General features: G+C 43.4%; 2 protein-coding genes across 4 annotated transcripts; one reads left to right on the top strand and one right to left on the bottom strand.

Moving 5' to 3' along the window:
• Positions 1-411: 411 nt before the first annotated feature.
• LOC147628547 (uncharacterized) lies at positions 412-8,007 on the bottom strand. Its single transcript, XM_086813064.1, has 5 exons — positions 7,707-8,007; positions 6,822-7,601; positions 6,426-6,614; positions 2,328-2,470; positions 412-513 (listed from the first exon to the last, which is right to left on the bottom strand). The coding sequence occupies exons 1-5, from the start codon at positions 8,005-8,007 to the stop codon at positions 412-414; spliced, it is 1,515 nt and encodes a 504-aa protein (XP_086669190.1).
• A 2,286-nt stretch (positions 8,008-10,293) lies between these two features.
• On the top strand, positions 10,294-26,342 carry LOC147628546 (Polynucleotidyl transferase, ribonuclease H-like superfamily protein). 3 transcript variants are annotated; one of them, XM_086813731.1, is made up of 7 exons: positions 10,294-10,846; positions 11,069-11,128; positions 11,324-11,436; positions 23,659-23,727; positions 24,098-24,149; positions 24,266-24,459; positions 26,209-26,342. In XM_086813731.1, exons 1-6 carry the CDS (start codon positions 10,301-10,303, stop codon positions 24,416-24,418), a joined length of 993 nt encoding a protein of 330 aa, XP_086669857.1. In that variant the 5' UTR covers positions 10,294-10,300; the 3' UTR covers positions 24,419-24,459; positions 26,209-26,342. The 3 variants fall into 3 exon arrangements, with proteins under 3 accessions (XP_086669857.1, XP_086669856.1, XP_086669855.1); XM_086813730.1 differs by lacking the exon at positions 26,209-26,342 and adding an exon at positions 24,974-25,418; XM_086813729.1 differs by lacking the exon at positions 26,209-26,342 and having other exon boundaries at positions 24,266-24,805.
• The last annotated feature ends 1,090 nt before the right edge of the window (positions 26,343-27,432 follow it).

Genomic DNA, 27,432 nt, shown 5'->3' with positions numbered 1-27,432 from the left:
AGCATAGGTCTTGCATGTCTAGCCAGTGAGGTTGACTCATCCTTGGCATGTATACTTCCCTGAAGGATCCCTGCTCCCTTCTCCCCAACCCTAGTTCCCGAGGTCCCTAGCAGGGACCGACGGAGTCATCCACAATCATAGACAATTTTTGTACATCAACTTAAAGTACTTTGCCCCTTGGAGTTGATCAAACAACTCATCTATTCCTAGCAAAGGGTACTTATTCTTAATCATGATTTGATTTAAACCACGGGAGTCTACACATAACCGCATAGACCCATCTTTTTTCTTCACCAATAGAATTGGTGAAGCAAAGGCGAAGTGCTTGGTCTAATGAATCCACTTTTAAGGTAGTCTTTTAATTTTCGTTCAACTTCTAGTGCTTCCTTAAAACTAAGCCTATAAGGAGGCTTACTTTACTGGCTTTGAGCCAAGCATCACTTTGATTGGATGCTCAACATCACGGATAGGAGGTAACCCATCCAGCAATTCATTTGGAAGCACATCTTCAAACTGTTGTAACAATTGCTTTAAGGATTTATTAACTTTTTTATTGTTAACATGCTTTGAGTGAAAAGAAGTCATGTAAACCCTATGCTCACTCAAACCACTTATGTTTTCACATGTGGAAAAAGAAATGACATCATCAAGAAGCATGTAGCACAAAAAGATGTTTTCTACTTCATTAGCTTGTACAAGGCGATTGAGTTCCATAGAGCATATAAGAGGTGAGGAGGGTACATCATGTTCACCTTGCAAGCGCACTTTCTTACCATCTACTGCAAACTCAAAAGAATTATGCAAATAACTTTTAGACAAAGATGGACCAATGTTATATAACCACTCTTGACCTAGTAGAATAACATCCGTTCGAGTGGTATGCATAACTTGAAAATCCAAATGCATCTCATGACCTTGAATGACTAATGAAACATCACGAACTATTGTATCCCAGACGTCTTTATCATAGCCGTTAATCAAAGAAACCACATACTTATGATCACTTGGACTTTGTGGCGGCAACTTTAATTTCCTGACTAAGGTATAGTCCAAGAAATTGTGTGTGGTACTATCATCAATCATAACTCGTACTTTGTGACCTTTAACGTGACCATGCATTCGAACCAACTCATGTGGTCCAACTCATGTGGTCCAAATGTTGGCACCCACATCGATGACATGACACAACACGCACGAGTAGAATCAATACGATAAACTTGAACCTCTTTAAACTTACAAGAAGTCGCTAGAGGGAGCACTTGAATAGTATGCACTTGCTTTAATTTACTTTGATCACGCTGATTTTTCTCATTTTCTTTTAGCTTGGGACACTGTAGTTTACTATAACCCTTTTCCATGCAGTGGAAACATAGATTCATTCTTTTGGTTAGGTCCCTTTCTTTTATTTTGACCTTGATGCTTGGAACCTTCAGACACACTAGATGTCCGTTGTGCATTTAGCGCACGCTTTTTCTTTCCAACAATGTCGTCGAAAATTTGAGCAAATTTAATTGCTTCTTCTAAAGTTTTCGACTCATTTTGTTTAACTTGATTCTTATAGTCCGAATCTAATCCACGAATAAATCCACAAATTTTTTGAAAGTCATCCATACCTTTCAACTTGAGAATAATTTCTCGATAATTGGAGATATACTGAGTCAATGTGAGATTTCTCATCTCATAATTGTCCCAATCCATCTCATTCGCCGGAAGAAATTCTTTCATGAATGCACTTTCAAATTCAGCCCATGTAGTTTGCCGATTTCCAAACTCCAAGCTCATCCACCACTTGTATGCTTTACCTCCTAGAGTTTAGCTTGCTTCAAGCGCATGTATCTCCTCTGGAGTATGACATAATTGATGCAAGTCCTGCCACTTTTGTAAGAAAGTGTTGACCACATCCTTATTACATTCCTTCTCCTCCCCATTAAAGGTCGGAGGTTTGAAATCTTTTAGAATAGCAGCAGTATCTCTAGAGTGAGATGTATCGACAGTCATGTTGCTCCCTTGGGCGGGAGCCACTAGCATCCCTCCCACTGAAGCACTTACAGTGGTTGTTATCTTTTAACTCCTTTAAGAAAGAGGAGTATCTTATCGTACTTGGCCTCAATGTCCAAAGTACAAGACTCTAGAGCCTTAAACTATTTAGTGCTGACCAAATTATCATCAAGAAGATCATCGTCAGTCATCGCGACATCAGGATCGGGCACTGCCTTCTTCGTGTTCGACAAACGACTGGGATCTCCACTTACGGATTCATTAGGGTTATTAGACTTCATGTGAACCCTCTAAATGCGATGCAAAAGAAGAATAACACAAGCACCAACCTCAAGTCCAAGCTCTAGGAAAGCAATCGAATTGCTAGCTCGAAGCGGAATCACTAGTGCGGTAAGAAAAGCTGAGAGTTGTTGTGGTGGCGAAACACCTCCTGAGCTTCGTAAAAACAACTTGAAATTGCTCATAAGAAAAGCTGAAGGTTGTCATGGTAAAACAGCTGCAAACGTCATGAAAACAACCTTCAGATCTCCATGGGAGCGAGTTCTTTGACACACCGTGGGAACAACCTCTTAGATAACAAAGGTATAAACCTTGGGCTATTTGCTTTTCTTATTCTTTTAAGAATTTGGAAATTTTTAAATCTCTGAACTCGCTGAAGTGACGGCATGGTGCCCTTCTCAGCGACGACTCCAAGATGTTCTCAGTCGACGTCGCCCTCTCCCGGTCGGCACAACTGACGGTCCATGCGACGACGTTCGGTTGGTTGACCACAAAGGCCTCAGATACCAACATAGAGGCTAGCTATCGGTTGTGAGAGCGACACAATTTGCTCCACGCTTAACATATATCAAGGCTTCCTTGCTCCATGATACAAAACATTCAACGTGTTGAGGATTCAAGCTCTGATACAAGTGTTGCGGCAGCCTACGAGTGCACTTCTTCTTCTTCACCTCAAGGGGTGGAGAGAGCTCTCTACTCCACCCAACCACAGCCAAAAGAGACACCTCCAAGATTGGACCCCTAACTCTTTTAATAGCATAGTGCCCTTCACACGTGCCCGACCACTCTCAATAGTGTCAACCCCGCTTGTGTCTTGTCTCTTGTCTGGACGGTCGAGCTCTCAAGGCTCCAACTAATTCCATTGTCATGACATTCCTGACCCAAGAGTGGTCGGGCACGTGTAAAGGGCACTATGCTATTAAAAGAGTAATCTTGGAGGTGTCTCTTTTGGCTCCCGAAAACCCCGCACGTGCCTTGTCCAGACGGTCAAGCTCTCTAGGCTCCCACTAATTTCGTTGTCATGACAATTGTCATTAATAGAGTGTGCTTTTGTTCTTCAAGAAGGACCTACCTCATCAAGGGAAAAAGGAAATTTGATATATCCCACTTAGTGGTGAGTTCTTATTGCCCTTTATTTTCATTAGTAGAAGATGATTTTGTTCTTCAAGAAGGACCTACCTTATAAGGAAAAAAGAAACCTACTACAACAAGGAAAAAAGGAAAGTTGATATATCCCACTTAGTGGCGAGTTCTTATGGCCTTATATTTTCATTTATAGAAGGTGCTTTTGTTCTTCAAGAAGGACCTACCTCATCAAGGCAAAAAGGAACCTTCTGCAGCAAGAAAAAAAGGAAAGTTAATATATCCCACTTCCTTATGGCCCTTTATTTTCGTTGGTAGAAGGTGCTTTTGTTCTTCGAGAAGAACCTATCTCATCAAGGCAAAAAGGACTATGGTTTGAGTAAGTGTCAAGATCCTAGGGATTTGTCACATCATGCAAGACAAGGAAAAGTAGATGGTTTAGCCACATCCTCAAAAGGGAGTCCACTTTTGTAACACTGGCAAGAGGATGTCGAGGAGCCATAGCATTCACCAAGGATGAGAAAAAGTGATGGACAAAGGACCAACCACATCCTAAGAAAAGAGTCCACTTTAGGATGGCCAACTTGCAAGAATTCTAGCCGGTTTGCGAATGCAATTTAGAGTCTTGTTTCCCAAAGCAGCTTGCATAGAGGCTTACCAACTTGCAAGACAGCCAGCCAATGTGCTTAAAAACAAGTTGACTTGTTGTAAGCCAAATTGCTTTGTCCATCTTATAAGAAAGCAAGCTAGCAAGCCTAAACATAAACCATCATGCAAATATATGACCCTAGGTTGCATTTTCTTAAGACAACCGACATAGATACACATTATCTTAGAAAAATGCAATGTAGAGTCATGTTGACCAAGCTAGCTTGCAAGCTGGCAATCCTAAATGCAAGCTCGGAAATACACGACGATGAATCACATTTTCTCAACCTAGAGCACAAAGGTACCAACTTTTAGAAATGTGGTTGTAAGGCCCAATTTGCAAAGAGGCTTGCATAAAGGCTAGCCAAAAATCGTAATTGTGAGTCAACTTGAAAAAACATATAGAGTCCAATTTGCAAGCCCACTTGCATGTAGGTTGGCCAGCTTGCATGAACGCTAGATTTGCAAATGCCTCTTGATGCTCTTGTAAATAATATCACAAGCAGGGCATGCATTGAGCTATACCTAAGTATAGCTAGGCCATTGGGTGGCATTTTTTTTTTGGCATTAGGCCCGATTACAAGCGTTAGTCAAGGTGGATGGCTGAGCACGATGGCATACAACTCTCAAGTGTTACAAGCATTTGTGCTTGAGTCAAGGTGGATGGCTGATGCTTGAGTCCATGAGCACGATGGCCTAAAATTCTCAATTGTTACAAGCATTTGTGCTTGATGGCCTACATCTCTCAACTGTATAGGCCTGCATCTCTCAACTGTATAGGCCTCCATGGATCTACAAACGGTGCGCTGGCTACCGTGGATGTGCAAACGTTGCCAGGCCCCATGCAAAAACATCACATGTTTTTTTTTCCAGCGATTTCCCTTCCAAATGGCTAAATTCCATGAACTTAAAAAAAAGAAGAAGCTATCAGCGCCATTTTGAGCAAGCAAGCCCGCCCGCCCGCTTACACCTTCGCTGTCAGTAGTCTCTAAATGCTTTCTTCTTTAAGGTTCTTTGGAGTCTGACACCCTTAATCCTTTACGACAGCGTCCCCATTGAAAACTGAGGACAGAGCTACACAACTAGCTAAGAAGTGGATCTAAGCTGGGAATAACGACAACCAAAAACGAGCACCGGTTTTTTAAGAGTCTCCCAAGTTTGGCAGCGCAAGTCGACACAACGATGGAAGTAGGCAACGATGGAAAGCTTGGTGCTTAGGCCACGGGGCTAGTGCTTAGGAAAGCAAAGCATAATTGGAACTCTAGCCGTATAATTTTAAAATGGGAAAATGGATTGATGTTAATGAGCTTGAAGACGATTGAAACGCTTGAAGACGCTGGCGAACCACCACCCACAGTCGATGTTTATATCCTTGTACTCTGTGCACCCATCTACAGCAAAGGATTCAAGGAACAATACAACAAAGGATTACGGAACGTTCATGTCATGTGTCATAGTGCAGAGTCTAGTCAATACATTATCCATAGCTTAACAAAAACGACCTGTAGTACGGAAGAATGTACTGTGCAAGTCCTAAGCACACTGCATAGTGCAAACGACAAGGCTGAGGGGCAGTGAGGGGAGTCAGCCTTTCAGCCTTTAGGACTCGGGAGGTCGGAACTTACAGGCAAGAAGCGCCAATTTCCAAAGTGACCCTCGTGCACGGTGATGCAGTGTTCGGGAAATGTTAAAAATTGAGCTATGTTGAAATCCTCCTCTCTAATGAGTGAACCGGTTTCGAAAAAAATGAGCAATTCATATCCTCTTCATTCATATCCTCTTCATATCTACACGAGCCGGCCAAAGACCTTCTTGGGTAAATTTGAGCAAGTTTTACATACTACAAATTTATACTTTGCTAGAAAACAAGTAGCAAGATTTGCTAACCAAACTAATTGGAGACTAGTAGATGGAGGAAAATGCTTCTCTTGAAAGCAATAACATGAAACTTTAAAAAAATAACTTTAAGTGGTGTAAATGTTTCAAGAATCATACCTTTTAACGAGTCACATTTGGAATCAACATAGGTTTAAAGCATCCACCCATTCCTCTAAAATCTTGAACATCGAATGCTTCTATAATTGCATGAAATATGTGTAAATAATACACAAGCAAATAGATATTCTATTCATGATAATTTCATATCAAATGAGTAAAGTTAAAAAGTAGCATGCAAGGTAATCACCTCCAAAAGCATGTCTCGTAAACAAAGAAATTTCGCCATCTCCAACCTAAGAGAGAGTAGGGGATTTGAACCCCTTCGCCATTTTACATGGCTACACCATGCTCCCTTGGGAAAAAGAGGAGTAGTCTATCTACTCCTCTTTTTCCCTCTTCATAAAACTGTTAGTCATGGATAATAATTGTTTCAAAAAACAATAAAAGAAATCACTATTGAACAATAAGTGAACAAATACCTTCTGAACTAAAAAGATGTCGATGAGCCTTTGCACTCCAAATCTCAATGTATTCTAGAAGCTCTTCCTCACACAATTTTTCTGGCCCTTCAATAGCAATCTTCATAAGAGCATCAAGACTTTTAGTCTCAAGCCTATTTCGAAGGCGAGACTTGATCATGGTTCTCGCACTAAAGCCTCTTTCGCACACTGCAATGCTACAACATTGAACTAATGCAACTTGACAAAGCGTTAGTAAATTGGGATATATCGCTCTCCATGAAGCATTGCTGGCTATTGAAGAAGCGACTTCTACTAGGCTATATCGGACAAAGTCTTTTGGAGCTTGATTTTTGAAAGTTCTAAACTCTTTTTTTAACTCATCACCATCAACCAATGCTTTAAATTCAAACATACCTAGTACATGATCCTTACCATAAAATGACACTAACTTCCTAACTTCTTCGATGCCATATGCTTTCAACGGTCGCTCCAAGAGTGGATGTTGTGCAGGAACAAGGATCTTCATGTTGCTAAGTATGGAATTATCTTCAAACCTTGTTTGCAAGTTGGCAATGATAGAAGAAGAAAAAGAGGTTTGAAATTCTAAAGCTCTCTTTAAATCTTCACCATAAATATCGCGTTTTATTGACTCATCAAAGAAAACATTACCATGAAGTGATTCACGAAGAGAAAAGAGGTGACCTTTTTCGGATCCATATTCTGGCAAAATTTCAAAGCCTCCTACTCCATGTGTAAAAGCATTGCAGTCGGGTTGTGGTTCTTCCATGTAATATTGTTTGATGCGATCAATCTCGTTGTCAACTAGACCATTGATTGTGGTTACATCAACATGATCTTTTTGAAACATTTTACTTAAGGAAGCCAAACCTTTGAGTATATCCGCCAAGAAAAATAAGCAATAAATAAACTCAAACTCCGCAATGTCATTGTAGAGATGAGAGTTTTTCTCTCTTACCTCAGCCAAGATAGCATCAAATGATCTACAAACAGATTTCAAAGCATTATATCGACTTAACCATCGAATATCATAAGTATGTTGTAACTTCAAAATGGGACAAGCCAAATCCTCTTGCAAATCACGTAGTGCTTCTTTGCGCTTAGAGCTCGCATTGTAAAAAGTAGCTAAACTATTGACAAGTTTATCTATCCTTTTACAAGTGTCATTACTCTTAGCTACATTAGAGACAGCAAGTGCAGTTCTATGTGCTACACAATGTATTGATGTAAGAAAAGGATTGACATTTTTCTTTAGAAGAGTTGAAAGTCCATTTTCCTTACCTGTCATGGTGGAGCATCCATCAGATCCAAAAGCAATTAGTTTGGATAGGTCCAACTTGCACTTCTTGAGTTCAGCAATCAAAGTGTCAAACAAACTTTTTGAAGTTCCATCACTCACGCGCACAATCCCATAGAAAGAGACTTTTGGTATGCACTCAGATTCTACGTAAGAAAAGTAGATAACCATATGACCATGAGTGGCAATATCGGTGGATTCATCAACAAGCACCCCAAACCATGGACTCTTAGCAACTTTCTTTAACGTATCGTGCATCAAATAATTAGCAATACAATAGACCATTTCCGCACAAGCTTTATCATCATTATACAAGCTTGTAGTGTATGGGACACCACAATCTTGCATGTGAGATATCAAGTGTGGAAAAAATGCAAAGGATTCATTTCTCTTAGCTATGAAATATGCAGATTTAAATAATGTCAACATAGCTTCATCTTTCAAGTCTTTCACTTTTTTAATGCTACTTTGTATGCTTTCCTTTCCCTCCATAAAACATGCTTGCATAGCAAGCCTATGGCAATCAGTACTGCAATGAGCTTTGAGATTACTTACCTTGAAGTTGATTGATCCACTCAATGAATATGCACTATGGTGATGTGGATACTTTTTACAAAACTTACAATACAACCTTGCCTCCTCCTTATTGTACTCAAGCCACTTGAAGTCTTCCAACCACTCTGCTTGGAAAAGATCTCGTCGACCTTGTCTTCTTACCTCCTCTACCCTTTCCTCAGGAGATAGAGTAGAGAGGTCTACTTTTTCTGCAATATGAGATGACATACTTGCGAAAGTAATTTTTTCTTTATTACGTGGAGCTTTAGGATTACCTTGAACCCATTTGAGAAGGCTTCCTTGCCTCTTACTAGTCTTTACTTTCTTCTGCATGCTCACTGGTTCGAGTTGGTACGGCGAAAAACCCAAAATCTTCAATTGCCAGCACCCAGTACGTCTGCCTTAATTTTCTGAGAGAGTTTCAACTTTCACAGTTCACTGCTCAGACACACAATTTTACAAAGAACATCATGAGTACGGTGTACCACAGTACCTCTCTCTCTCTCTCTCACAAGCATGCATCGGAAGTTGGAACAGATGCCACAGAGAGACCTTATTACCTTAATGAATTCCTCACCAGGAACGAGATGGTGGTGCAGGCCATTTTCGACAACAGACTCGAGAGGCGGGCTGGAGCTATGATGGCCGAGGCAACAGCAGAGTTAAGCAAGCAGAGGCGGGCTGGAGGCTGGAGCTACGATGGCCGGTGGCCCGGTTGTGCTGCGTGCAAGGCAGGCTGCAGAAAACAAAGTTACAACTTACAAACTTACATAATACAAACTGGTTTTCGCCGTTTACGGTTCATCGTTCGCCGTTCGGGCTGGAGGTTGACCGCTGGTTTTCGACGTTCGCCTTGAAACAGTATGAGTAACCTTTGAAAGTTGACGGCTCAAGCGGCAAGCCTCAGGGAGGTCCGAGGTCGGAGGAACTGCACAGTGCATGCAGGCTTGCAGCTGCCAGCATATGCCATATACATAACCCTCAAGGCTCACGGGCCACGGCTCCTGAGTCCTGCGACCAGCCTGGAGGCTGGAGCTATGATGGCCGGTGGCCCGGTTGTGCTGCGTGCAAGGCAGGCCGCAGAAAACAAAGTTACATAATACAAACTTACAAATACAAATTGGTTTTCGCCGTTCGTCGTTCGCCGCTCGGGCTGGACAGTGGAGCCTGGAGGTTGACCGCTGGTTTTCGACGTTCGCCTTGAAACAGTATGAGTAACCTTTGAAAGTTGAGGGCTCAACTTTCAAGCCTCAAGAGTCAAGCGGCAAGCCTCAGGGAGGTTCGAGGTAGGAGGAACTGCACAGTGCATGCAGGCTTGCAGCTGCTAGCATATGCCCATTGCCAATGGCCATATACTGTTATACATAACCCTCAACGGGCCTCAAGGCTCCTGAGTCCTGCGACCTGCCGCCTGCACACTGGCGCAATCTGGATTCTGGACTCTGCACAGATAACGATGCATGCAACAGGCCAATGGCAAGGTATGCTGCATCAACCTTGGCCAATGGCAGTTGAGCTGCATAATAATGATAATTTGAGCCTTGAGGTGTCCAGACTCGTCACTCCAGCGGCCAGCCGCCCACAGGCACCTGGCAAGTGGCACACATGCTCCGCCGGGCGCCCACAATGAACCTATGAAGACTGATGTTAAGCTCTAGCAAACTTAAGCTAATATTTATATTATTTATATTGTTTATATATAATAAAAATTAAAATCCTTCTCCTTTTAAAATGAATCGGCTTTATTCCTTCTCAAAAAAAAAACTAGAAGGAAGCTCTTCCTTCTCAAATTTTTTTGAGCCGACTCGTATTCAATTTGAGCCAGCTTTAGGCTAAGTTGAACCTGTCTTTTCCCGAACACTGCGGTCATGTGGAATCTGGAAAAGGCATAACTTTAAAGGCTGGAGCTGGACGTGGCAAAATGTAAGTTTGACATATAAAAAAAATATTATTATTTTAAATAAAGGTTTGAAATACTAAAATCTCGAGTTTCAAATTCTAAGAGGGCCAATTTCTCATTGCAATGGCAGTAGCTGCAACCTGCACAAAATGGCCACCATCGCCGCATCTCTGCAAGAGCCCTTTTGTGCAGCAGCGATGGTGGCTAGCTACCTTCGTCCATCTGGAAAGAACAAAAATTGCTTCCATGCTTGCCTTGAAGCAACAGCAGGTGGAAGCTGCCCACACGGAGGGCTTATCGCAACCCCCTAACGTCAAAACCCTAGCTCCTGCCACGGATCGGACGGAGACGAAGAAGAAAAAGAAGAAGAAGAAGAAAAAAAAGGATAGCTCGACGGAAGGGGGAATTCTAACGGTGACAGGCGATGGTGAACAGAACAACTCAGAAGTCGGAGAACCTGCTACCGATGATGGTAATGATGGCGAAGAGCAGAACAACGAGTTCAGAAGAGCTGAATTGAAAGAGAAGGTTTCTCAGCTTCTTTCCAACGCGCAGAGATTGAAGCCCGGCTCGTCTCAGTACCCCCCTCGCTACAGCCTCGGCGTTGATTTAGGAGATGCAAGAACCGGTGTGGCTATCAGCAAAGGTTTTGCCCCCCGGCCTGTTGAAGTATATATACAGTCCTTAATCCTAATGCCCAACCCTAAGTGTAATCAAACAGTCTTCATACAACCCTAATCTTTTCATTGAAAATTCTAACCCTGACCTTAATCCTGACTCTAAATAAGTCTATCTAACTCTATTTTTATGTTTCCTAGTCTTCTTTTTCAACACCTCTCTCTCCCGTAGCTTCCGCTCATAGATTTTTGGCAAAAAATTTGGATATACCAGGTTGTGGAGTTACGAGGGCAGAAATTAGAAGCTCGCCTTATAGACATTGCTGACAGAGAGGCAAGCCTCTTTATATTCTTGGTGTCTGCTTGTATCAGCGTTTCCATTCTGCTTACGTGCTGTAGATTGTTGGTTTCACTTGCAACAAGATATTTTTGTATACAAGGAAATTTATGGAATCATGGATGGTTTTTTCTGTCTGCTAAGTGGAGTATTAAGCACTCGAAAATTTCTCCATGGAATTCTTGGCTGCAGAGGGCAATAGAGTTTATTGTGGGCCTTCCAAAGTCGAGCACCGGATTGGAAACCCCACAGTCTAGCAAGACTCGCTGTTTCGCAGGCAGGCTTGCAGTTCTTGCTGCTCAGAGGTATGGCTTTTGTTGTTTTTTTAGCAGTCAGAGAGGTTTATTACCACTTCTACCATCCTTGTACAGAGCAACATGGCCTCCGCCCCCAGAGCCCCATATGCCATCAGTTGTTCTTGTCTCCTGCCTACAGGTGAAATTCCAAGACTATAGGTAGTTCATGCTCAGGTCTTTGGTGTTTCTCTCAGTGCAGAAGATGATGACTCTTCGTGTATATGTGTCAGCAAAATTATTGGGCTCTGACCATAATGTGCCATTGCAATTCCACACGGCCAGTTTCAGCCTCTCTGTTGTGTGTGTGTGTGTGATTTAAGAAAGAAAGATGTATTAATGTCCACAAAAGACCCGAAGTGTCCCAAAAGTAGTACATGTAAACAGTAACCCATGAAAGACTCAAAGTTGACCTGTGGAAAAAGAAGCTCCCAACTAAACAGCACACTCCCAAGCAGAAGAGAAGATGCTGTGCCCTATGTTGGCTTTGCATGCGCAAAAGGCCTTGAAGCTGTCCTGATGGGGAGTCACGTGTCACCATCATATACAGAATACATACTATGTATGTTGACATCATGTGCTAGACTATTCCTGTGCCACCGGAGGATATCCTTGATCTGGAGCTGTTGTAATGATTGCACCTGGAAAAAGATGTCTAAAGTGGACAAGGCTCCTGCGCTTTTTGAAGAGATCTTTCCCACCAATGTTGTGAATCCACATGTAGAGTGTCCTATTGTGAGTGTGGAAGGAGAGAGAAACATGTCACAAAGAGAATAATGATGCATTTAACATGATCCGAGAATGCATCAAGAAGCCTAAGGCTGGGAATATTAGCATTTAAGTGTGCATACAAGCAAGCTAGTAGCCCCCTATAATACCCTTATGTAGATGTTTGGTGAACACCAAGGTGAGGGAATTGACAAAGATTCTTACCACACTAAAACTAGCATTTAATAAAAGCTTATCCACCAAAAGAAACATGGCTTGCATACTATGTGAGCCCTGGATGTACAATGAACCAAATGGAACCAATCATGTGTCATCTCCCCCTGTATAACAGGAGACATAGTGTTGATGTTCACCTCTAGTGTCGGTACCTCTCTATGGTGCGTCCCGATCTGAAGCTAATGGGAAGAGGATCTGTGGTGTTGCAGGTGTCGGTGTGTGCCTCTCCAGAGGGACTGTGCCTGCTCTTTGATGACTCCATGTGTGCACGGGGCCAACACATCTCGGGCTTGGGACGGATTCTCCTGGTGAGATGGATGATGTGTCTGCCTCGCTCTATGGGCAGTGTGTGGAAAAGGGTCTTACTTGAGCCTCTGTGGCAAGGTCCGGATGTAACGATTTGGCCCTCCTAGCTCTTTTCACATGATGGAACCCGTGCTCGGACATTGGACAGGTAGATGAAAGCATGGGAACAGGGACCATGAAGCTGGCACAAGGAAAAGCACTAGTTTTGGTCAAAAAGCAGGGGAAAGCAAAAAGTCAAAGTGAGTTGACCGTGAGCCAGGGCACCATTGGCAAGAGGAGACTGAGTTGGATCAAAAAGCTAAAAGCCGCTTTTTCAAAAAGCATCTCTAGGGCCAAAAAACAAGGTCCTAAAGCCAGAAAAGCAAAACAAAAGAACTTTGACGAAAGATGAGTAATATTTTATTATTAAAAGTTAAAAAAGACAAAAACAAAGTAAAAAGAAAAAGCATCGCTTTTGGCAAAAATCAAGGCTCTCCTAGGGTATAAAAGAATCATGAGGTTGGAGCTTGTCGTCACCATGTTTATCAAACAAGGACGTTGGAGAATCATAACCAACCAGGGTGTGGTCAGGGCAGCTGTTGTCTGCTGCCTGCCTGCACCTACCCTCCGTCTGTTCTGCCATCAGCGCTAGCGCCAGTACAGCCAGTGCTATCGCCTGTTTTAGCCACCTGCAATGTCAGCCATCTGTGCTGCAAGCACCACCTTCTCAGCGCTTGTGCTGCCTGCGCCTCCTCAGCAGCGCCACCCTGATTTGCCCATTTGCCGCCTAGCTAAGCAGTCAGAAGCGCTTCTCTACACCGGCACTATCTGCTGCTTTGAGCCTTTTACAGGTTGCTAGGCTGTGGATCGGATTTGATATATATTCCTTCGTGGGGCCTCTCTTTGAGGTTTGCTTTTACTTCAGTTTGGGCATTGAGTCTACTACTGGATATCATCCCTTGAGCACTTGGTGTACAAGCTAGGGATTCTTTTGACTTGGACTTGGGTTTTGGATTTGGTACTAGGCCGGTGAGAGATTCTTGTGGGCCATCCCCATTATGTGTTCGGCATCAAAAGTTTCATGCCTCGACATCGACTCCGACTTGGATTTCTACATCAACACATTTGTTTGATTTTGTATTCATTGGTTGTATTGATCTTGGCTTGATAAGCTTGTGCATGGTTCCTAAATAAATTTTTGAAAGGGGCCTATTCCCTTCTCAGTGCGTGTGTCTTGTGCAAAATTCTCTAAACCCTCCTCTCTATCTTTTCTCTTAAATACGTGGTTGAATTTGTCATGGCACTCCCCGTTGGGCTTACAGTGGTATCAGAGCAAGATTTCTCTTGAGGAATCTTTGTTGGGGTGACAGAGCTATGTCGAGAGTAGAGGGCAACCAAGGGCCTAATGAAGGGAACAACTATGAGGTCGACCTAGGACTTGTTGGACTCACACACTTACAATTAGGGTTTCTTGCAAAACTCTCATCATAATCTATTTCCTTTTTTTGAGAATAGCCTTTAGCCACAAGTCTTGCTTTTTACCTGTCAACGGTACCATCAGACTTCCTTTTGACTTTGTACACCCACTTTGTGCCAATGACATTCTTGCCTTTCGACGGCAAGTCCACAAGATCCCAAGTATTGTTCTTAATGATAGAAGAGATTTCATCTTGCATCGCTTGCACCCAATGCTGCTTCTTCATAAGATGAAGGCTCTTCTGAATCAAAGAGACCACCCATGGCTAATGCTGTTAGAATATGCAGTGGAAATGAAGACAAAATCTGAAAACACAAGAGCAAGTGCACTGCAGAAAAACACAGCAATAGAGAGGGAGAGAGAGAGGCGTGTAACTCTGTTATATACACAAAAAATCATGAAATCTGGAATACAATGAGTGGGGGGCCAAGGGGCCATTTTATATAGCCCTTATAAGCAGTCGGCCTGCTGTAGAGACAACCGACAGCTACCTGGAGGTACCGACCAAATCGGCACTCCAAGTCGGCTGCAGAAGACCTGTCGGCTAGCAGTACCTAAGTCTGCCAGCTCTGAGAGTCTAGTTGGATACCACACAGAGGCAGGTGGGCAGCCGACAGTCCTCCACACAACAGAAAAAATAGGGAAAAATATGGAGAGTGGGGAAAAATGAGAAAACACCTAAATCGGGGGGTCACACCCACAACATAGGCCCTAGTGTAAATATACAGATAGGAGATGACTGCTAACACCCCCTCTCAGCTCCTGGATGTGGAACCAACCCTAGAGAGCTGGAGTGCCGCCGGAGCATAGCTTGAGAGGTAGAGACTTCGTGAAGAGGTCCGCCGCATTGTCCTCCGTCAAACAATAAAGAAGCAAGATGTCACCAGTGACCAGCCAAGATTTTCTCACGTACAAAGTGATATTGTATCTCTATGTGCTTGGTCCGGGCATGGAAGACCGGGTTCCGAGCAATAGCTATATAGCTCTGTTTATCGCATTGGATGACTGTGGGCTCCTTCTGTGGAAACCTAATCTCGCCAAGCAACCTCCGCAACCACACAACCTCGCAAGCAGCACCACAAGCAGCCCGGTACTCTGCCTCTGTCGATGATAAGGCAATAGTTGGCTGCCTCTTACTGCTCCATGAAACCGCTCTTGAGCTGATGGAAAAACTGTAGCCCGATGTGGATCTCCTTGTGTCTGGATTTCCTTCCCAATCTGAGTCACTCCATCCTTGGAGTCTGACTCCATCCATCAATCCCCCTCCTGTGTAGAAGAGTCCAAGATCCTTCGTACCTTGTAGATACCGCAAGATCCGCAATCCCGCGTCCCAATGAGACTTCAACGGCGTTTGCATGAATGAGCTCAACAGCCTCTTAGAAAAGCTCAAGTCTAATCTAGTGTTCAGCAACCAGATCAATGAACCAACTAGCTTCCAGTACAGAGAGGCATCAACTGGCTCACAAGGATCATTCACTCAAACTTCCGAAAATTTACATGCCCAAAATGAGTATGCCAAAGCTCTGCATCATGCATAGCAGGAGTGGGCAGCCACTGTATGTGCATCATAAGTTCGCTTGTCATAGCTGTCCAGCTATACAAGCCATTGTATCTTGTTCCGGAAGCGACTATTGCATAACCCTTTGATGGGTCTTTCACCAAACACTTCCCATCTTCAAATTCAACCTTTAAACCTTCGTTGTTTATGGCTGAGATGGAGATTAGATTTTTCTTTATCCCTAGAACATACAACACTTTTGTCATACATATATTTGCACCATTGGTGGCAACAAGTATGACATTGCCAATTCCCTTTACTAGATAAGTGGTATGATTTGCACATGATACAGTGCGGCCATTAGAAGCATAAAACAAGTGCTGAAATACAACTTTGCATGAAGTGATGTGGCTCGAAGCACCACTATCAAAATACCATGATACATCTTGTTTGTCGGATGCAATGCAAGACATATCATTCCTTGAAGCACTTGGTGTGTCACTAGTGCATGTGACCAAAAAAGTATACTCTTCCTGAATTACATTAGCCGATTGCTCTGCTTTGTCATCAGAAGAGCTTGCTACTGCATTGCCTGCATCTTTCTTCTACTCTTTTGCAATCCGCTTTCTACATCATTGATGTAGTGGTCAAGCTTATGGCAGTAGTGAGAGTTGCCCTTCTTTTTAGGCTTGTTTGCATCTCCTTTGTCAGACTTTCACCATTGGAAGAGGGTTATCCATGACCATCGTTACTAGATTGGTGTGCCCCATGCTTAAAGCTCTTTGCTTTACCATTATCCTTGGCTGTAAATGCCTTGTCTCCACCACGGTTGCTAGATAGGTTTGCTCTTGTTTACTCTTCGTACAAGAGTAAACCCACCAGCTCTTCGAAAGTGATGGGATTAGCACCTCCACTCATAGAGGTTGAGAGAGGTGTGTGAGCCCAAATAGGAGTGTGGTAAAGAATTCAGTGTTGGTGACCAGCTGTTTGTCTGGAATAACCTCATCAATGTTGAGCAATTGTTCCTGCAAATCATTCACTTTGGTGAGGTGATCTGACATGGAGTCACATCCAATTGTCTCTTCAAGTAGGCAACTCTTGCCTCATTGCGTACCTAATACATTGCTTCCAAAGTGTCCCATGCAAGCTTTGATGCCTTGCAAGACCGAATGCGTGGAATAATACATCTTTTCACTGAAAGGGCTATCAAGGACATGTCCTGTGCATCCTTGGAGTCCCATCTCTTTTGCTCTTGTGTGGGAGCAGGTTCTACTTCAGGAGCTCTTTGAGCATCTCCCCTTTGAGGCGTTGTTGGTTGTATGGTAAGTAGGCGTTTGTCGACACCACACACGATGCCCCAAAGCCCTTTGGCTACCAACAAGTTACGGATCATGAAACTCCACAGGGAGTAGTTTGATCCATTCAACTTGTCCTCCTGGGTGAGCACACCAAATACATCTGTAGCATTTTGAGCCATGTAGACAAAATACACCTGCAAGAAAACCAAGCACCAATGTGCACTACCAGGCAACCAAATGTCCTGTGCAAACTTTTACTTGCAACCGCAAGCAAGTATAAACCTGCACCAAAGTGTCCAAGTACACTCAATGTGTATACATATGTGACAAATCATTGTTGTAATCCCCTGTTACATGCTCCAAACTGAAAAGCCCCAATTTTTATAAACTGCAATTGCTTCAATGTGCAGTTAATTGCCCAATTTTCACAAAAAGTTTTGCCTCTGAAAGAGGCTCAATTTACTGATTTTGGCCTCAATTTGAAAAACCCCAAATTCCAAGCAAAGCAGCATGACATGTACTTTCAATTTTTTAACAAAACACAGGGCACTGTTAATCCCTGAATCATCAGAACCTCAAGCATCTTCTAGTGGTCGATTGGAGAAGCGGGTGGCGGAGAACAGCCGATAGACGTCGCTGGAATGTTTGAGGAGCAGGTGGTGACTCTCCGGCGAAACTTTGCTTGGCAAGATCCGGCGATGGCGATGGATGGCAACCGGTGGACGGAAGGATGCCCAAGAATTTCCCAGAATTCTGTTGCCTGCAACGTAAGCCACAAGTGTGGCTGAGCTCCGCCGTGTCGTGCCCACTGTGGAGACAGCGCCGCCGTTTGGCCGGGCGGAGGTGGACCTCTCAACACTAGTGCTGCCGCTCATGGAGGTAGAAAGCGGCGGAGCATGGCTAGCTGGTCGGCGCGAGAGAGAGAGAGAGAGAGAGAGAGAGAGAGAGAGAGAGAGCGCCGGAACGTGGAGTTGCGGATGGAGCTAGAGCACCATAGGCGGGATAGTCGACGGAGGCTTATCGTCGGAAGGAGCAGCATCCGGACAGGAGCTGCGTGTGTGGAAGGAGGGCAGCAAGGCTCTGATACCAATTGTTGGACTCACACACACACACACACACAAAAATTAGGGTTTCTTGTAGATTAGGGTTAGCTGCAAGAAGACATACAAAGAGAGAGCAAGAAGTTGTGTGGTAGATCACAAGTGCAAGTCAACTCTTGCATGCGAGTCACATCCATATAATAGCCAAGTATAAAAGTGGAATGGATAGAGTGTCCTTTCACAATTGATATTCAAGGGGAAAAACCACATGAGAAAAAGTGCCCTTGGTTAAGCCTTATTCACACGTAGCACTACTATAAGTGAGCACATGCCTACAGGACTTAAGGATGGGAACCAGGGCTGTCAATCCATTACTCATGCGACTGTGGCCATATCATTAGAAGAGTATCCTGACTTCCAGCAATTCCGGCGTTTGCTTAGAGATGAAGAATTTCTCGCTTGGAGAGCCAAGAGGGAACATGACCAAGAAAGGGCTCAAATGTTTGAAGATTTCATCAAAGATAGAGCCACTGAAGCCAAAGGAGTTGAAGCTGCCAAAGCCTATCTTCGGGCCAAAGGAGTCACCATCATAGTTGCAATGAAACGCGTTTCATTGCATCTGTATGAAATGAAACGTTTCATATGTTTGAAACACGTTTCTTTCATTTCACTTGGGAAGATATACGAAATCAGCGTTTTTCTTATCCAGAGCCCGTTTTTTGAAAAAATGCCTACATGTGCCCGTGCCTGTGAAACAGCTTGAAGGGAGCTCTTGTCTTGCACAAATCAGCCCCTACCAGCTCCAGCTGCACTTCCCAGGTTCCGTGCCCGCCATCTCTCAGGTTGGTTGTGCTGATTTGTGCCTTTTTTCTTCGATTTTGCAAAAAAAACATAGATTTCAAAATTTGGGGGAAAAAAAACACAAATTTCAAAATTTGGGGGTTTTCATGCCAGGGTGCCAATCCAGCCTTGTCTTTGTCAAGATGCCTTGCACTAAGGATGCCATGTGGGCCCATGTCACTCCTGTATCTAAATATGGTGGTTGAGGCACACAAAAGTGGAAATGCAATTTTTGCGGGGGTTTGCTCGGGAGGGTCCATAATCCGTGTTAAGGTCCATTTCATAGGTTTAACCAGGGAAGGCATTGGTGCATGCAAACTTGTGCGTGCAAACATCAAAGCCGAGCTACAAGAATGGAAAAGACAGCAACTGGCAGGACGCGGTTGTGGGCCTGTGTGATCGAGGATATTGGGGCTAGTGAGGATACAGGTAATGCATCAAAGAGAACACGGTTGGGTTCAGAGGAAGATGCACAAAGCCAAGCAGGATTCGGGGGTGCTCATAGTTTCACTCCCACAGCAACACGAACCCCTTTGCCCGTAGCACCTAGAGCCTCTCTAAAGAGAGCAAGCATTCAAAAGCAAGCAATTAAAGATGCAACTAGGGAACTCACTAGGCTTTTCATCCAATGCGCTTTGTCTTTTCACATTGTGCACACACCACAATGGAAAAAGGCCACGAGGGCAATCAGCCGCATTGGATGTGAGTGGGAGGGACCCTCCTATGAGACCTTGTGCACTAAAGAGCTCAGAAGAGAGCAACAAGCAGTGGAGGTGGAGATGGAGCCATTAAAAGCCACTTGGAGCAAGTATGGTTGCACATTGTTATGTGATGGGTGGTCAGATATACGCAAGAGGAATGCGTGCAATATTTTGGTGTCCTCTTGTAAGAGCACTATGTTTTTGCATGCCCTTGATGCATCTATGCATGGGACAGTGGTGATAGGAGAGTTTATAGGGTTACACCTCCGCGAGGCTATCATGGAGATAGGCCCACAAAACATAGTGCAGGTGGTCACTGACAATGGTAGCAACTGTCTCGATGGGACGGATGCTAGAGGATGAGTTCCCACAGATTGTATGGACTCCATGTGCATCCCATAGCCTAGACTTGCTCATTGAAGACCTTGCCAAGATTAGGTGGATTGCTGACATCTTTGACACGCGCGTAGCTTGGTGAAGTTTGTTACCAAGAGGCCGAAGGTCTTGGCAATGTTTCGTGCCAATAGTGACCTTGAGCTTTTGAAGCCCTCACAGACTAGGTTTGCATATATGTTCATTGTGGTTGAGAGGGTAGTGAGAGTCCGACAGGGACTCATGCGTACAGTGGTCTGTCGAGAGTGGATGAGCTGGGAGGACCATGAGCACACGAAGGTAGTTGGTTTTGCACGTAGAGTGATGCAAGAAGGTATGTGGAAGGAGGCAGAGGCTTTATTGAGCGCTCCGTTTTTTATTTTTTAGTACTTTTTGGACTTCTGAACATTTCCAAACGTTTCAAACCTAGAAAACATTTGTGTTTTGGTTTCTTCCCTTGTCTCCTTTTTTCTATTTATTATGTTCGGCAATCGCATTGTATAGCCCGTTTGCGCTCACGGCATCAGACAGATGTGACATTGTCATGTGATTTTGATTTATCATTTGTTTCTACTATGTACTTGAATTGTCAAAGTCCAATCATGGTGTATTTGGGTATGTCTAGACATTGTTTATGTTGTGGGTGCTAATTTTGAAATTCTTAGATGGGCTGAATTGCTAGAATATGACATGTGTTGACACATCACTCCTTGTCTATCAAAGGATATTAGATATAGACTTCAAGCTTTCTTGACCAATCTCTCACACAGACATACATATATATGATTTTAACATTGTAAAGTACGTAATGTTTTTGACGTACTTTATTGGTGGACAACGTTCTATACCACGTACTAAACTCGTGCTGTTTCGTACATTTGAAACTACCTTGCTCTTAACCGATGCACTCTCTTGGTAGATGAGAGGTATCGAACTTCCAACTAGTTGCCTTCTTGTTGTAACTTGTATCGTAGGCTTTAGCTAACTTAAGCTTTGATCATTCATGGTTAATTTTCAGGATTGAGAAAATTTGACAGGGTTGGAATGACCGGTGGGATTGGTTCCATAGACCAATCCACGTAGTTGCCCACATATTGCACCCTCTCTGGCGTAGTGAGGGGCAGTATATTTATTATTATATTTGTTTGTTTTGTATTCATTGATTGTATTGATCCTAGCCAGCGTGCCCGTGGATTGTTCTTGAATAAATTCCTGAAAGGGAGCGAGGTCTGTTCCCCGCTTAATGTAGTGTACTATGCAAGATCCCCATTTCCTTTTCTCTCTCCCCTCTCTCTTTATATTTTTATCTCTTGGACACGTGGTTGAGTCTGTCACTGCACGCCCTGCTGGGCTTACAGAAGGACTGGTTGCGCGTTCTGACGCGCTCCCCTAAACTCGTCTTCGAGTCGCTCAAGGGCGGTAGAAACCGCTGCTTAAGGTCGTGGACAAATTCGTCCCAAACATAAGCTGCCATATCTTATCTGGTGTGGGCATGAGCCCACTGGGTCCACCAAGGAATGGCCTCACCGTCCAAGTACCAACTAGCTAAGATCACTCTGTCAGTATCATTTTTTCGAATTGCGGCAAAGCAAGCTTTAAATTGATGCAACCATGAATAAAGAGTTGTGGGGTTGAGTTTACCATTATGCTTACTGAAATTCATTTTCTCGAGAAAATGATTTGAGGAAGCTGTTGGCGTCAATCTTGCGTCCAAAGCCGCAAGGTATCGCTCATGTTCCACACGTTGCATGGCGTCGTCTTCACGTTGTCGGATCTCCAATGCACGCATCTGCAACTCAAGTATCAAACTCGGTTGCGGTCGTGACCTGTCGAAAGGGTTCTTGTGTAGAGGATCTGGAATCTGGGAAACGGAGGGAGATGGAGGAAGAGACGCAAAACGCAGAGTTGGAGAACGGGTGCGCTCTTCCAGAGCCAGTATTTGCGTCTTCTGCTCTTCCAACTTGGTACTCTGGTCTGCGATTGCTCGCATCATCTGTTGGAACATCTCTTTGACACTCATGCCTGACGCCCTAGCTGGGCTGCTTGGTGCACTTTGGTCCCAAGGTTCCTGGTCTCTCTCCTCCTCGAAGCTCGCCATAGTAGGAAAATGCACCTCCTTCCGGAGCGCAATCTGACCATCCACTGTGTGTGTGGGAGACTTCCGGAGGCTGAAAACCAACCGTCCTTCAAGGGACAAGAGTCACTCCGAAAGGGGTGGTCCACCGGAGTCTTAAAACCAACCACACGAGCGAGAAAAAATTTCTGGTTTCTTGCTGAATCTTTACTCTTGAAGTAGGCTCTGATACCACTGTAACATGCGGAAGCTTTGGGGGAGATCGGTAACTTCAATGCTTAGAAATCAGCACTCTTTTCACGACGAGAATAACGCACAAAACTGAGTATAGATGTGCAGAAAATAGAGAGAGAGAGAGAGAGAGAGAGAGAGAGGGAGAAGAGTACACATATTGGGTCCTGAATACCCTCTGTAGGGCCCCCACCACGGATGGTGTATTTGCTTTTATTAGAATGATGCAAAATTTGAAATAAAAGACTGAACCTGAACCTTCTTGGCTGAGGAGAATCCTCTGTCCTTGACCTTCAATCCTTCACCCTTGCGTTAGCTTCTCCTTGGCTATCCTGGCCCCTTGATTGGCTTGAGCACTTGGTGAAATATGAGATAAATAGGACTGAATGGTGCCTTGGGTTTATATACCCCTCCTAGATGTTGGTCGGCTGGTTTATCCAGATCGGCTGACTGAAAATAGCCCCACGACCTGCTAAAGTGACATTTAATGCTAATAAATCATGTGTTCACACTATACTGCTGGACTGGCCTGGCCGCCTCTATGGGGGCTGCTGTCCAGAACAGCGCAGGCTGTTGGGCAGCCCCTGGGCACTGGCCGCCTGCAGTCCTGGCTGCCCTATGGGCTAGCCGACTGGCTGGGCTGGCCCAAAGGCAAGTCGGCTTCCTGGCCAAGCCCTCTTGGGCTGGCCGACAGCCTGCCCAGCCCTTCCTTGGGCTGGTGGGCAAATCTTGGAGCCTGCCTGGCCCCTCTTGGGTGGCCCATAGCCTTCCTTGTTCCCAGACCTTATGCATGCCTACATCTACACAGTCGTCTGACATGTGGTCGCTGGCCAAACATACAGAGCAATTGACATCATCCCAGAGGGAGACTCACAGCGCGGATTGGCACTGCTTCATGTGCAGGACAATGCCGGACGAATGGAGTGGAACCCTGGCTGACTCGCCTCGGACTGAGCTCACATGGGACCAGTTTACCACGCCAGGTCTTGCACCTTCTTGTTCAGATATGTCTACGTGGCATCAAAGTGTGGGATGCACGTGACATGACTGGCTGCAAAAACTTGCTTGCTTTGGGTTTTGGGCCATAAAAGATTAATTTAAGAAAAAGTTGAAAATGTGTTTCAAAGGAAGAAATGTTTCATGCAGTTCGATTCCGTAAGAAATATATTTCAATCCATTTAGTGCTCTTTTTCTATGTAAGATGAATGAACTTTTGTTTGCATGGCATTTTGTGTTTGTATCTTGGTATCTTTGCCTTCTTCTGTGACAAAAACCTCTCAAGCAGTGAAATACGAATGAGCTTTTGTATGGATGGCATTTTTTGTTTGGGTGTCACTATCTTTGCGCCCTTTTGTGGCCTACAAAGAAGAGAAAAGTGGGAAGCACTGCATCTGACACCTGTACTTTACATACACGAGAAGGCCTAGTTAAATTTTCCTCAACCTTCTAATAAATCTCATTCATGACATTTAGGGGATGGTGCGTTTACTTGCATGATGAATTCGGGAGTTCGGACGATGCTCTTGAGTACATGCTTATTATGTAAGATTTCTTCCCCTTGCTTACTCTGGCACATTAATACTTATTACTCAAGCAAGAGGATGCATGTTAACACCAGCCATGTATAATCATATTGCTGCTTTGTGGATTTTTCCGCATGTGACATTACCATGAGCTTGATTAATCAATAGACTGAGGCAGCTAGCTAGTCTTCTAGGGTTAATAGCACACTACACCAACAACTCACAAGATTGAAGGACTCTTAATAAAAGATGCGGTCATGAGTCTGTGTGTGTGCGGGTGGGGGTTGAGACAGATGGATTTGTTTTAAACTTGAAGATGGACTGAAATGGCAGAATCACTTGCCTCATAAAGCTTTATTTATATTCTAACAAATCTCCTGTCTATGAAGGGGTTCAACGAGGAAAGGCCGGAAGATGCATCTTGATGCTTATGCTGCAGTAGTAAGTCCTTAATTGTGTGCTACTTACATCTTATGGGAAATTTTGCATGTTATCGCAGGAAAGCAAATAAATATGAAAGTTTATTTTTTGTTTTGTTTTTTTTTGGCTGGGTTTAGATTCTATTGCAGACCTATTTTGACAATGTTGGAAAGCATGCTGAGCTTGTAGTACCTAAAAAATTATCACTTCAACAGCGTCTATGTGAAGGTCCAATAGTGCCAGATTCAGATGATGATGGTGATTTTGAAGATGAAGAAGAGCAGTCATGAATGTTGGCGGCATTGTGTGCTATGGGTAGTGCTTATTCAAGGTGCATGATGCTCATATCAGTTTTGGGTGCCTAATGTTGTTCATATATTCTTTGGATGTCATGGGTTGTTTTTTTACACTGCAGTGATGAGAGGAAGGTTAGTGTGTAACACAGTCAATGGAAGGTAGCAAATGAATAAACGATATTGGGTGTGTTTAGATGCTGCACTCATCATGATATTGGGTGGCATGCAAAGGTGGGTTCAGGTTTAGATGCTTCACATAGTTTTAGGGTGATAAGAAGCTGCACCTCTAAGGATCTAGTGTGGTGAAAAGAAAAGACGCACTTTACTTTATTACAATGTGAATATGAAGGTGCAAAGAATTATTCAAATCTTTTGAAGAAATGGTTTGTGGCCTTCCAATTTTGATCAGGCTCTAATTACCCTGAAAATGTTTGACTAAGGTGGGCCTAAAAAAAATTGCTTCTTATTGATGGCATGCAAATGTCTTAACTTTTCAAGTCAGGCCAAAAGTCTTGTCTACTTATTTATGGCATGCATATTTATCTCCAGGCCATTGCTATTTCCATAGAAGATCTTCCTCAAACAGTGTTTGGAAGAAGAGAAGCTTAGTCTTCATCAATGGGCCTAAAATCACAAAGACGTCATATAGGAAGGGCAAAAGAAACAATTATTTGGCCTAAACTTGAGATTGCAGCAAAGGTTTTAAACACCCCCCCCCCCCCACACGCACGCATATGCATGTTCATGTATCCTACTTGTCAAACATGTTCAATTGACGGTTCTTGTAGTGGTCATGTATTTCCCATTATGTACCTGAACTCCAAACAAGAATATGTAGGCAGTGGAGCTTGAATAGAGTTACGTTTGAGCTTTACGAATTCTGTATTTTGAAACTTGATTTTTGATTGCATACACACACTAATACAAGGGCTTGTAAAATATATTAATAAATGTTAGATGTGGGTGGAGAGTTGAAACATTTCTTTTCTGAAAATTCTAAGGTCCAATGAATGTACTCTTTTTTGGAAACATAGAGTCTTGTATTTGTGAGTTTGAGAACATGATATTTGATTGTAAACACACTAATATTGTGTATTTATATTAATAAATATATAGATGTTGTAATCACAATATCATGTGAGTGGAGACAAGTGTTTGACCGACCTTGGTGTGAAAAGACACGAAAGCACATTGCTTCATCAATGAACCACTTTGTAAAAATATATTATAGTGTCATGATGACCATTGAGTGAGTGAGTAAAACTATGTAAGTTTACATATGAGGACTAGTATCCTAATGGGTTTTCACACCGACAATCTTGTTGCGTGGCATATTCTTATGCACTAGCTCTCGTCTCTTTTGGATGATGCACTAGCTCCTCCACTCATCATCATAAACAACCCATGCTTGATTTTATACACACCAACCGAATGTGATCATAATCAACCATGAAATGTATTACAAAACTTAAGGGTCAATTACATGGTGTTGAGGATGATTCCAAGCTTATGGAGAGGCTTAGGAACAAGATACTCTAAAAAAGGATGTTTTTTTTAAAAATATTCGTGTGAGACTTCAGAAAAAGGCCAAACCTAAAAATTGAAGAGAAGGGGAGTACTAGATTTATTTAGTTAATGTAAAAGGAGGGAGGGAGGGGACTTTACCTTTTAAAATAGGAGGGGGATTAGTTTGGTGGGTGTTTGGGGGTAAGAGTTGTGAGTCAAAGGTAAAGGTTTTTAACTTTTTTGAAAAATCTTTTGGATGCTTGTGTGGTTGTTTGTAGGTTCCAAGGTGGTGCTTGTAGAAGAAGGCTTGATCTTGTGCAAGTGGTAGGGGATCCATCGACAATGGTGACAAATCAAGACTCGGACTTGCAATGGTGGTCGTTTAGCAACGCTTGTATGGGGGTAGTTGAAGGCAGTAGAGCTGGATGCAACTATGAGGGTGTTGAAAAACACCTTATGATGAGGTGCAACTATGTTGGAAACACAAAAAAAAAAGAGAAACAGAGGAAGTGAGGAGGGGGGATGTGGGAGTCTCATGAAGAAGATAGAGGGAAGAAGAGAGAGGGGTTGGGGGGATGGAATAGTGTTGCTTTTCACACAAAATCAACGACATGGTTTCAGCTCTCCTTCTTCCCTCTTCTTGCTTGCATTATATTGGATTCTTAAATGTTTGACAAATGCTTGTTTAAATAGGTGTCATTGTAGGTTTCCCCCTTCCATTAGCTTCTTCTTTCTCCACCTTTTGTGTGAGAGAGAACCATCTCATGATAGACCATCTCTTTTTGCCTTCATCTAGCTATTGAGAGCTCTCTCTTCACCCCTTCCCTTGCAATAGTTTTCTTGTGAGCTCTCCTTCTTCCCTTTTCTTGCTTACATTATATTGGACTCTTACATATTTGATGGATGCTTGTTTAAATAGGTGCGATTGTAGGTTTTCCTCTTTAATTAAATAATACTTCTCTTGCCACCTTTTGTGAGAGAGAAGAACCATCTCTTGTTGCCTTCATCTAGGCATTGAGAGCTCTCCCTTCACCCCTTTGGCAAGGAGCATTTCGGTGTGACAATGGAGTGAGGATACGATGGACAAGCTAGCGCACCCATATTGGGAAGTAGGACTTTGCTCTGTTTCTTCGTCCATTTCAAGCTATTATAATCACCCAATATTGTTTGGTGTTGAATGAGGAGCTACACTCCGAAAAACATACGGATTTGGATCTCTATTCACTCTCACACAATGAGCAAGAGGTAGATGCACTAAGAATCACACACCCTAGTCTTAGCTCTCTCTCTCTCTCTCTCTCTCCACATAAGATAGAGCAAGTAGACATGCACAACTCAATTAGCACAAAGGTGGATTATGTCTATTCATGATGAGAAATTCACTTACATACAACTAGTCCTTATTCACACTCGGGTGCCCAAATTTAACCCTAATCTACTAAGCTTGGTCATTTGCTAGCTTTTCTTATAATATGTATAATATGTATAACTTTTTGAGTGCT

Source organism: Cibotium barometz, chromosome 19, assembly GCF_041138505.1.
Source record: "Cibotium barometz isolate CiBa-2024 chromosome 19, ASM4113850v1, whole genome shotgun sequence".
NCBI classification, from domain to species: Eukaryota; Viridiplantae; Streptophyta; class Polypodiopsida; order Cyatheales; family Cibotiaceae; genus Cibotium; species Cibotium barometz.
Note: the sequence above shows the minus strand (reverse complement) of the source record. Positions and strands in the feature narration are given on the sequence as shown.

Coding starts and splice junctions, on each gene's coding strand:
- LOC147628546 (XM_086813731.1), top strand. CDS start 10,301: ATGGCAGTAGCTGCAACCTGCACAAAATGGCCACCATCGCCGCATCTC. Junction 11,129..11,323: donor TAGACATTGCTGACAGAGAG/GCAAGCCTCTTT, acceptor TCTTGGCTGCAG/AGGGCAATAGAGTTTATTGT. Junction 24,150..24,265: donor TTGATGCTTATGCTGCAGTA/GTAAGTCCTTAA, acceptor GGCTGGGTTTAG/ATTCTATTGCAGACCTATTT.
- LOC147628547 (XM_086813064.1), bottom strand. CDS start 8,007: ATGGTCTATTGTATTGCTAATTATTTGATGCACGATACGTTAAAGAAA. Junction 7,602..7,706: donor TGGATGCTCCACCATGACAG/GTAAGGAAAATG, acceptor TCTCTAATGTAG/CTAAGAGTAATGACACTTGT. Junction 514..2,327: donor TCCTAGAGCTTGGACTTGAG/GTTGGTGCTTGT, acceptor TTGTTACAACAG/TTTGAAGATGTGCTTCCAAA.